This window comes from Phyllopteryx taeniolatus, chromosome 15 (assembly GCF_024500385.1).
Source record: "Phyllopteryx taeniolatus isolate TA_2022b chromosome 15, UOR_Ptae_1.2, whole genome shotgun sequence".
Classification (NCBI taxonomy): Eukaryota; Metazoa; Chordata; class Actinopteri; order Syngnathiformes; family Syngnathidae; genus Phyllopteryx; species Phyllopteryx taeniolatus.
The window spans coordinates 4,993,053-5,004,700 of NC_084516.1; the positions used below are offsets into that span (position 1 = coordinate 4,993,053).

Sequence of the window (11,648 nt, forward strand, 5' to 3'; positions counted from 1 at the left end):
AAAATATTTTATGAGAAAAACTTAACATTTTAGATAAAAAATACACAAACATTAGCCCAAAATGGAAAATATTTTATTCAAAAACATCAAATACAAAAATGAGGTGAAAAAAAACATAATTTTCTGCTTTTGCTGTTTTTTTTGTTTGTTTTTTTCTTCGCTGTTAATGGGAGAATGTGAATGCCAACTACAGCTACTACACACAGAGACACTAAATATGCTAGTAATGCTAAATCCAATTTGACCTAACCTTTGACCTTAACAGCGAGTCTTCCCAGTGCGCTCTTCCTGTTTTCCTATGTGGGATCATTAGGGAAAGTGGATCCCTGTTTTTTTTTTTTTTTTTGTTTGGTTGGTTTTGTTTTTTGTGCGCTGCGAGACGCTGCAGTGACAATGGCGAGTGCTGAAGTTACTCGGCGAGAGGGCGTGTCTTTTGTGGTTTTGTTGCCGCTGTTCAATGAGAGTGTGTCCCAGGAGGGGGGGGCTTACCTGGCCCGGTCCGGGCGTGGTGTCTTTGTGTCCCGCTTGAAAGGGGAGTCGTGTTACGCCAACTCGCACTTTGGGGGTAATCGCTCCTCTTTGCCTTCAAATCGGAATGTTTCCACACCCAAACTACGTCGCGTTCTCTCTTCACCTACCTGGGAAAATGTCTTTCAACATCCGCTGGACGATTCGTGTAATGGTATTTGGAGATGAAACACAAAATGCACCTTTAAAGTGAGCAAAGTGAAATGTGTCAAGGATTTGTCTCATAATGAAACACTTGTATATTAGGTAGAAATATATTGGAATACAAAAGATGGAAAATACGCATTAGGAAAAAACATTTAAAAAAAAATCTGAAGTACTAGATGAAAAAATTCAGATATGAGGAAAATGGAGTAATAGAAAAAGAATTAAACAAATGTTACAAAAAATGGGAAAATGTAATGAAAAATACACAAATATGATAAAAATGGGGGGAAATACAGACAGCTATATTAAAATATAATACACAAGTATTAAAAATAAGGTTGAAAAATACTAGGGGGAATTTTTCAGAAATACTTGACAAAAGAAATTTTAAATTATGAAGAAACAAATGTTATGACAACAATTACAAAACAATTACAAAATATTAGAATACAATACCCCAATATTAGAAATAAATGACATATTAAACAAAAAAAATTCAAACATAAGGAAAAATTGAATATTACAACAGGAATAAAACAAATGTTTGAAAAAAATACAAAAAACGTTATGAAAAAGGTTTCATGACAAAAACAGAAAAAAATACAAATATACAGTATTACAATATAATTCAGAAATATTGGAGAAAAAGATTATTAGAACAGGAATGAGTACAAAAACAAAAAATATAAAAGAACACGAGCTTGAAATACTAATCATCATAAGAAAATATATGAATATCAGATGGGAAAAACAAAAAATCCGACAAATTGACAAAAAGTATAAAAATATTTAACTCATGTTCAAATGTCGCACTTTTGCACTCGAAATGAAAACAAATGAGTACTGTGACTACTATTATTACATCCTTATATGTTCCATACCTTTTTAACCCCTTAGGAAATGAAATACAACGATATTAGATGGAAAATGCAAACATTAGAAAAAAATGAAAGTATTTTACATAACTGCAGAATGCTAGAAAACTACAAAAGAAAAAAAAAGTACAAAACACACAACACGAAAATACCTATTAGATGACAAAATACAAAAATATCATATGAAAAACAAAAAAAATGCTCCATGTACGGTATATTTGACAAAAATGAATTTGTGTGTTTGAAACTTCCACGTGTGCTGTGTTGATTTTGAACAAATGTGTGTGTGACTCGCAGACGAGATGGAGACGGCGTCCTGCACCACCACGTCAGACACCAGGTGTCAGTGCCGAGCCGGAACCTTCTGCGTGCCCGATCAGGCCTGCGAGGTCTGCAAACGCTGCGCCAAGTGAGTCTCGAAAATGTAATAACTCAACCAATCCCAACGTAGCAATGTGGCGCATCGATGGTGACCGGTTGGGCGATTGATTGACTGCTCAGGTGTAAAGCGGGCGAGGAGGAGGTAAAGAAGTGCACGCACTTTTCCAACACGGTGTGCCAAAAGCGAGGCCCGTCTCCCACCCAGACGCCGCCGGCCCGAATACCGCCCGCCACGCCCGCCTCGCCGGCAGACATCGGTAATGCCGCCTCTCTGCGTTTTTCCTTGTTTTTTGTTTTGTTTTGTTTCACCATGGCTAACTAGCCTCGCTTGTTTCAGCGGTCCCCGTGGTGAGCTGCCTCTTCCTCCTCCTCGTCGTGACCGCGGGATTCGCCACGTGGTGGTTCGCCGTTAAGCGCTGCTCCTTCGACGGAACGTGTGAGTGTGAAGCCCGGCCGGCCGCATTCGCTTGGCAACGGTGTCTGCACTTTATTAACCGGCGCCGTTTATCTGCTTTTGACAGGTGCCAAGAGTCACTGCGACACCGGCGAAATCATCAAAATTCCGATCGTGAGTCTTAAAACCAACGCACTGTATTACAGGCATTTTCCTGGCTCAATAATAATTGGTCTGAAAATAATGTATTTGCTGAAAATAATGTATTTTTGTTCATCTATCTGTGCCGGCAACATATCGTGACAGACAGCAAATAATTGCTCTTTCACTAGATGGCATAAGGTACATAATTAATCTGCATGTCCACTTTTTGTTCATTGGTATGCCGTCAGATATTTTACTAATGTAAAATATGTGTCTTGGCTCAATAAAGGTTGGGGACGTCAGGAGGTGGAGTCGGGTTGGCCAGCTAGTCTGCGTGTGAGCGTCTGGGGCACATGCAGACTATTTATTTTTTAATGTTATTTAAACACAATGTCTACAATTGCAGAGGTCACTTGAAAATTTGAATACAATATTAGTATACAACTTCAACAAATACACACATGTAGACTAACCACCCAACCCGCCCGCCTCCAGCTCCTGATTTCACTCACTCGGCCCCGCCCACTTAAAGCCACACATCCAATGCACAAGTACTACGGTACAGTAACACTTTATGTAAGTAGTTTATAGTTTTGTATTCTGTTAGGGTTCACAGGACCCAAAACGTTTGAGAAACCCTGGTGTAAGGTATCAAAACAGCTGTTCCTTACTGGCAGCTTTACATGGGGGTAGGGTAGCTAAAGTGCACAGCTAGTCAGGAACTAAACGTTGAAAATACATTTAACCACTTTATTCTTGGAAGGTTAACACTTTTTTTCTCCCCAAAGAATTTTACATTTTCCCAAAATACATAAAAACCTTTCCCCAAATATTGCCAAACAATAACTTTTGTCTTGACAGAAAATACAACTCGATCCTCGACTTCCAGGAAAAAAAAAATCTCTAAAAAAAAAAATACCAACTTTATTCTCATAGTTGTCAATTTAAAAAAATAAAGTGACTTTATTCCCCCCCCAAAAAATAATAATAATTGTACAAATTAGAACGAATTAATGGAATTTCCATTTGTTTTAATGGGGGAAATTGTTTTGCTCTATAATGGATATAAAAAGTCGAGAGACCCTTGTTCAAATGCCAGGCTGTTTTTCTTCAGCTTGAAACTGGGGCCAAATAGAAGTCCGTGTTAGCACAAAAACTTCAGGCTTCAATTACAAAGCAAAAAATTGTCATGAAAAGCTTACTAGAACATCTGAAGTTCATTTGGAGTTAATCAGAGGCACTTTGAAAGGTGGCCATTTAATGAGGGTGTGCAAACTTTTGCAACCACATTACCTTAGTTTCTTTTTATTTAAAGATTTTTTTTCAATTGAATTGTACAGGTTAAAAGTCACAGTCATGCTACAAAAAAAAAGTTTAGAAATTATTTATCTTGGTTTCATTTTCTCTCGCAAACAAAAGCCTGGCATTTAAACATGGGTGTGTAGACTTTTAATATCCACTACGAGTTAACTGAGTTACAAGCGTAGATATGAAACAGATTAAACTTGTAAATTGACGTACCACTGTAAATGTCGTAAGCATGTGACTAATTCCTGCTAAAAGCTAACCACAAACAACATCAGATGGTCCAAACGACACTCAGCTGACTTGAATGACCGTCGACTCAATCTAAATGTTTTTGTTTGGTTTATTGTCAGGACGAGAGCGCCCCCACGGCGGAGGAGTGCCAGAACAGTCGTAACGCCGGCCTGGAGGGCGACGACTTTCGTCCGGAATCGCGTCCGCTGCTGCAGGAGACTCAGGCGGGCGTGACCAACAACAAGGCGTCGCCGCCCCTGGAAGACGAGGACCGCGGGCTGGGCGACAGCCTACCCAACACCACTAGCTCCTCGCAGACCAGCCTGTCGGCGCTGCCCACCGTCGCCTCGTCCGGGGACAGCCCCCAGCAGAGCCCCGCCACCTGCAGGATAAGCGCCACCGCCATGGTGCGTGTCGCCTGGAAAAACATTGTTTTTGTTTCCCTGTGGTTGTCCACTTCACGTTGTCTCGTCTATCCTCAGGAGGATCCTCTGCAACACCGCCTGCTGCCGCTGCAAGGTAAGAAAGCCGCCTTGACTGTAATTGTTACCTTGATAACGCTCAAGACAGACGTACCTATCGCCGTCCCATTCCGTTGTGAAGTGGACTAATAATGTAACTTTTGCGTCTGTTGTAGAGTCTGAGAAGTCGCTGAAGAAGAGCTTCGACCTCTTCGACAAGTACCTGGATGTGCGGATCCACAACAAGTTCTTCCGCATGATCGGGGTGAGCGACAACCACATCCGCCTGGCGGAGAGCGGCGCGGCCGGCGACAAAGTCTACGAGCTGCTCAAGAACTGGATGCAGCGGCAGGGCCTGAAGGCCGACATCAACCACCTGCTGCAAGCCCTTCTGGACCTGGACCAGCGACGCTCGGCCGAGAGCATCGCCTCCGAGGCACTTAGGCGAGGTTACTACAAGCATGAACGCGCTCCCTGAGGGACCCCGCCGTCGTCTCCTCTTTTGACTTGCCTCATCTTATCAAGAGCCAGTAGTTTTTCTTCCAAGCAATGCTTTTTTTTTTTTTTTTTTTTTTTTTTTTTTTTAAGGGGTAAGTGGAGCTGCTTGGAGGTAAAAAACAGAAGTAGTAGTAGCATGGAGAAAGAAAGGACTCTGCACATACTCAGCTCCACATGCTGGCGAACACATACACTGGTCTGGCGTTTGCGACGTCGCTAACGCGCCATCTCTGCCACTGGCTCAATGTCGTCATGTTAGCTGTTTGTTTGCCACGATGATTTTTTGTTTTTTCTCCCCTCGTCTTTGCACTGCCTCCCACTAAAAATGTTGTCATGCTAGTTGTTAGGTTGATTTATTTATTTTTTTTCATCAAAATTTTTCATGCCCAGTGATGGCATAATTATTTTTTATTAATCAAATTGCAAGCTTTTCCACAAACAAAATTCTTCTTGTCGGATTGTTTTTTTGTTTTTTTTTTTAAATCTGATTTTTCTTACAGGATTAAGAAAAAACTATGATTTTGGTCTCGTAAAATTATTTTTTCTAAGAAAATTACGACTATTCGCTTCAGATTACTTTTTTCTTCTAGCAAGATTATAAAATTTGATTGTTCTCATACAATTGACTTTTCTAAAAAAAATTACGATTGTAAGATTACAATTTAAAATTTTTCTTAAATGCTCTCATAAGGTGACGACTATTTTCTACAGAAAATGTGACTTTATTCTCCTACGATTACGATTTTCCTATCCAAAATGTAAACTGTTCTCATAAAATGACGACAAATGGTTTTCTAAAAAAACCACTATTCTCTTAATCTAACTTTTTCCACAAAGAAATTGACTACCATCAGATGAAAAAAAAGAACACGTCTTTATTTTCATGAAGTCAAAACTTTCTAATAAGAATACAACTTTATGCTTTTAAGATTACGTGTTCTATATAAAAAAAACACGGACACTATTTGTTCCTGTAAGATGGAGCACCTTAATCTAAAGAAACCCCCCACTATTTTGTAACATTACAATTTTTTTGTGAATTTCTTCTAACAAGAATATATTATTATTTTAGACACTTTCCATCAAATGTGCGAAGACAACCTTTTTCTTTAAAATGGAAAAAAAAGAAAAAATTGACCTACTTGTACTACTCAACTAAACTTACTGAACTGGCCCCTACTGACATAATGTAGTCACGCTACTGGTTATGACAAATATTGTTTTTTCCTTTCTTCAAAAAACATTGCGGGGTGTCTGTTCATTAAAGCAATGCTACGCTAAAATGAAGTCATAAATTTTTACCTGACAAATGGCTGTAATGTTCACGAATTTACGACTTTGGCGGCTGCGTGAACTTTTGTCCCTTATATATTTTTATTTATTGTCATTTTTATCACCATGCTTATTTATACCCTCGCAGCATCGCCACGCTTTCTCAAAACGCTCTAATTGCATTTCAATTCCAGCATACACAGGACATTTTTTTTCCCGAAGTTATAAATATGGATAATTAACGCTTGCGTATCCATTCTGTAAAAAAGAACACTGATATATTGTATGTCCCACCCCTCGTGCTTGTGCCAATGAAACATAATTGCCCAGCCGGTTGTTGCTGGGCAGAATTCAGTTCACGCAAAAAGGACTGGCAATTTGGGCGGCAGGTACGGAACTTTTTGTCCCGCTTCGCTTTCATGAAGGAACCCCTTTTTTTCTGAATTTAAGGCTTTTTTTGTTTGTTTGTTTTTTTGCTTTTTTTAAAAGCTCAACTTTCAATGTTTTGCCCCGCTTATTTTTTTATTTTATTTTTTTTAATTTTTGTGTGCGCGTGTGACGGTGCATGTGCGTGTTTGTACTTGTGTGAGACAGTGTGCGTGTGTTCTACTGTATCGTGATGCTCAGTGCTGGCGCTGCCATCCAGTGGTTGACAGACAAATTCATCCTGCTTCAATTGCAAGGCTTGGTCACGTGACATTCGTCGTCATGTGGACTAGTTGTCATATCTGTATCACTTTATAGACCGTAGGAGAGAAGCAGCGGAAATTAATTGATGTCCATGTTCCGTTGATGGAAGAAATAAAATTATAAGTTATGAGAAGGATGTTTTTTATGTACATTTGGAATAAATATTTTGTACAGAGATTCACCTTTTGGATTATTTGAATTGTTATCAATTCTGTTTCAATAAACGACTGTTATATTACATTGGTATTTTTTATTTGTATGCAATACATTTTAATTATTCTGTAAGTAAATCAACTTTTCATGGGCTTTAATAATTCTGATTATTATTAGTTTCAGTCCAGCAACTAAATTTACTTTTTCGGGGCTTCAATTATTTTTCTCCCCCCATTTATGTATTTGGTTTACCGATGGTGTTTACCACGTTCTAAAATTTGTACCTGAACAGATTAGTTCTTATAAAAGCATCATAAAAAGATGACAAGCTTTTCTCCTGCTGTTTTTGTGGTCAAAGGCCGTAATTGTCCAGGCGGCCCAAAAGCCGTGGAAAAAATATTTGTTGCGCTGTGGGAACTTTGCTCCCATTCCCACCGGAGAAGTCGGATGACAAGCAGCCTCGTGTCTCTCTGTTTCGGGGAAACGGCGAGGCTAGTTAACCCATTAGCTCAAGAAATTTGTTTGATGGTGGTGGAGAAAAGCATCTGGAGCCAGCTAGAAATGTCTTAAAAAACATAGCATGGTTGCACATTTTTTTTCTCTATGACCTAGCGTACATCTTTAGAGGGCATAAACACATGAAAAAAACTTAAACATGATATTTACTATAAGATAGTGTGTGTCTTTGGAGAAAAAAAACAAAAACATTTCCATGGTAGTTAATTTGCACGCTACAAGCATTGTGTTTTTAGAGACCCAAAAATATTAGCATTGCAGCAAATTTGCTCGCTATGACCTTGTTTGCATCTTTAGAAAGGGCTTAAACACAAAAAAAAAAAACATTAGCATGGTAGCTAATTTGTTCGCTATGAACTAGAGTGTCTTTAGAGACATAAAAAAATAGCATGACGGCTAATATGCACTCTGTAAATTAGCATGTACTTACAGGTCGTAAACACAGAAAAAAACATGAGCATGCTTTATTTGCTCGCTATGAACCAGCATGTTGCTAGAGACAAAAAAATAAATACATTAACATGGAAGCTAATTTGGGCACTATGAGCTAGCGTGTGTTTTTAGAGGGCTTCACAAGAAGAAGAAAAACAGCATCATAGCTTATTGGCTCGCTAAGAGCGACCATGTATTGTTACTAGTAGATACAGTAATTTGCTCTCAATTAGTTAATGCATGACTTCAGAAGGCGTAAACACACACAAAAAAACATTAGCATATTTGCTAATTTGCATGCTGCAAGCTAGCCTGTGTCTTTAGAGGATATAAACAGTTAATTTTGGAGGGCATAAACAATAAACACAGTAAAACATTAGCATGTTGGCTAATTTTCTTGCCATGAGCTAGCATGCATCTTAAGAGGACATAAAGACACGCGAAATACCTTAGCATGGTTGCTAATTTTTAGAGGATGTAAACACATAGCTAATTTGGAGGGCATAAACAATAAAACAGTAGCATGTTAACTAATTTTCTTGCTTTGAGCTAGCATGCAAAATACCTTATCAATTTTCTGGATGCTCAGCCCGTTGTTAAAAAGTGTAAAATCAATCAGGAAGTGGAGATGATGATGCGATGGCATCCTCCCTCCTGACCTCCTATCACGTCTTCCGTTTGACGTGAACCCAAGCCAATCCTTTGGCTGCTCCATCATTGTAGAGTCTGAGCGAGGAGGTAGCCGAGTGGACACTTTTCAATGGGAGCGCGTTTTTATTTCTACATGTCTACATGTCTGTGCGTGACGTCGGGCCTCCTGTGCGTGGTCTTGGTCGTCTTCTGGAACTGGCGTTGGCGCGGAGGGTTCGCCTGGGATGGAACTGAGGCCCAGTTCAACTGGCATCCCGTCCTCATGATCAGCGGACTGTTGGTCCTCTACGGCCTCGGTGAGTCACGACCGTCCAGTTTGGAGGATTTATAGTTGATGCAGAGCGACAATTCCAGATTAGGAGGACAGTTTAGACACCAACAGTTTTGAAAAACAGAACTTTTTCTGATAGGGTTGCATTGGAGAGGGTGAGAAGAGCAATGAGCGTGATGATGTCATATCTGCTGAGTCATGTAGCTCACTTTTTTTTTTTCCTCTAGATGGGTAAAAAAGGTTTTAGTAACAGGGTTGCGTGTGCGTTGAGGGACAAAAACGAAACGACGATAAAAGTCATCGTCGATCATTTAGATGAGGAAAATGGCATGTATTATTTCACCTTAAAGATGAAATGCAAATATACTCCATTTTAAAGTGAAAAGTTCAATACAACTGAACTGTACTTAAATGTCATCTTCCCCCGGATCCTCGGCAGCTGCCATCCTGTTCCGTGTGCCTTGGGGGTGGTCTCAAAAGAAGCGCGGATGGAAGCTGGTCCACGCGGGACTGATGCTGGCCGCCCTGCTGCTCGCCGCCGTTGGCTTGCATGTTGCCTTCGATGTGCACCGCAGCCTGAAGATCCCCTCAATGTTCTCCCTCCACAGCTGGGTGGGAATGTCTGCCGTGGTGACGTTTGGGTGGCAGGTAAGCAGGCGCTGAAATAACGATTTGACTTGAGAATATTTGGATACTAATGCAGTGGTATCTTGGCTTGCGAATGCCCCAATTTATGAGTTTTTCAAGTTATGAGTTATAATTCTCAGTTGATTTATTTTTTTTTGCTTTGAGTTGTGAGCAAAAAGTTGACTTATGAGTTGAAACAATGTATATGTACAAAAACTATATAACAATGCTCATAGGAATATATATTCTTCATCCTCAGCGAAGAATAACTGCAGTTTACTGAGGGACTTTTAGAGTATTGGTGAAACTCTTCTTCGTTTGTGCCTGCGCGACTGTATTATGTTGCCCCCGGTGGCCAAGTCGCACATACCAGAAGGAGCCGCAATGAATTAATCACGATCACGACAAACTGTTTAATTCTTTACATTCTATTTAATTGTTTTCGCTATATGTTTTAGTTCTATTTTACGTATTAAAAAAACAGTGCAAAATATTTGCGGGATTTTTTTTTTTAGAGAGCTCGGTCCCCATCACCCACCAAAGCAGAGGAACACTATTTGTATTGCTACACAAATTAACAAGTGTATTTCAGCCGCTTGGTGATGGAATAGAATTTCCGTCTGCATAAATATGCATAGTAATATGGCTTCCTTCAATCCGCAGTGGTTCCTGGGCCTGGTCGGCTTCTTGCTGCCGTGTTCTGCACCGCAATTGGGCCACGCCCTGAAGGGGATCCACGTGTGGATGGGAAAAGCAGTGCTGATGCTCACCCTGGCCGCCTGCGTCAGCGGAATCAACGAACAGCTCTCCTTTGCACTGTAAGGCTTTCAACATATATATATATATATATATATATATATATATAAAAAAAATTTTTTTTTTACTCCTATAGGAAATCAATGAAAGAGAAATCATCTGAGTCAATGACAACGACAGTGGGCTAACCCAATTTTTGTCATTTTTGCACGATTCAAGACTTTTATGGCGGCCGCGCAACGGTTACCACTAGCGCAATAGTGGTCGAAATCCACACATCTGTCAATATTTCATGAAAGATGATCAATAACACTGATACTAACATGCAGAAGCACTGGCACACTCGCTAAAAATGCGTAAAGTGCAATAACGGACTGCCCCCTATATGTCAAACTTGGAGTTAAACTTGCTTTATAACTACTCATCTGAAAGCGAGGCCTTTTCTCTATTCATCTATGCATTCAACTTTAAAATGGACTGAGCCCACTCTAGTTCTCAGTAGTTCATTTAGCCTTTAACACTTTGTGAAGAAGCTCTTCACAGCTTTTTTTTAACAAATTCTTTGCTAGCTAGTGGACTTTTGTGTGTGTGTGTGTGTGTGTGTGTTTGTGCCGTATCACATGACTGATATCATATTTGAAGTCACTCTGTTCTTTTCAATGCTTTGTCACGTGTGCATTAGCGACGGTGTGTCGGCAGACGCTTATAGCTCGCTGCCTGCGGAGGCGCTGTTTGCCAACACACTGGGCATGCTGACCGTGGCGTTCAGTGTTCTCGTGTTCGGAATTCTGTCCAAAGCCGACTGGCGACGTCCTGAGGCCAACACTGACGCCGAAACCGCTCCGGTGAGGACTTTCCCCCCCATTAAATGTCACAAGTCAAAGGAAAATCAATCATTGTTTTTGTTGTTTTCATTTCAGATTTTGCTGAGAGAGGAAGCCACTTAAGGACCATGACAACAGAGTGTGGCAAATCATATTAACTATTAAAATATTCAAAATATGATTATAATAATAATCACGCACGTATGATTGATTTGTTACACTTTATGATTCCTGCATTAATAAACAATACTGTGGCCTATATGAGTGTTTATTTTTTTTAGATGCAGTATTAACTAAGTTTTATTTATTTTTATTTTTAAATATGTTTTTAGTTTCTTTCTTTGATTTTACACTTATTTGTAATTTCACTTTTATTAAAATTTTATTTTTATCTATATTTTCATTTTATTTGTATTTATAGATTTTATTTTCATCTTTTCGTCTTGATGTATTTTTAATTGTACTTGCATTGTTTCATTTTATTAGTTT

At 39.5% G+C, this 11,648-nt stretch overlaps 2 protein-coding genes across 2 annotated transcripts in view; both read left to right on the top strand.

Annotated features, from left to right (window-relative positions):
• tnfrsfa (tumor necrosis factor receptor superfamily, member a) overlaps nucleotides 1-7,167 on the top strand; it is a 28,499-nt gene extending 21,332 nt beyond the window's left edge. Inside the window, exons 4-10 of the mRNA XM_061800191.1 lie at nucleotides 1,848-1,959; nucleotides 2,052-2,188; nucleotides 2,269-2,367; nucleotides 2,453-2,499; nucleotides 4,128-4,415; nucleotides 4,491-4,527; nucleotides 4,646-7,167. Of these exons, the coding sequence (XP_061656175.1) occupies nucleotides 1,848-1,959; nucleotides 2,052-2,188; nucleotides 2,269-2,367; nucleotides 2,453-2,499; nucleotides 4,128-4,415; nucleotides 4,491-4,527; nucleotides 4,646-4,947 (1,022 nt within the window). The 3' untranslated portion in view covers nucleotides 4,948-7,167. The remainder of the gene's footprint in view (nucleotides 1-1,847; nucleotides 1,960-2,051; nucleotides 2,189-2,268; nucleotides 2,368-2,452; nucleotides 2,500-4,127; nucleotides 4,416-4,490; nucleotides 4,528-4,645) is intronic.
• Nucleotides 7,168-8,687: 1,520 nt separating this feature from the next.
• LOC133490278 (lysosomal membrane ascorbate-dependent ferrireductase CYB561A3-like) lies at nucleotides 8,688-11,418 on the top strand. The gene is made up of 5 exons (XM_061800163.1): nucleotides 8,688-8,977; nucleotides 9,392-9,600; nucleotides 10,243-10,397; nucleotides 11,018-11,180; nucleotides 11,256-11,418. Exons 1-5 carry the CDS (start codon nucleotides 8,791-8,793, stop codon nucleotides 11,280-11,282), a joined length of 741 nt encoding a protein of 246 aa, XP_061656147.1. The 5' UTR covers nucleotides 8,688-8,790; the 3' UTR covers nucleotides 11,283-11,418.
• Nucleotides 11,419-11,648: the final 230 nt, after the last annotated feature.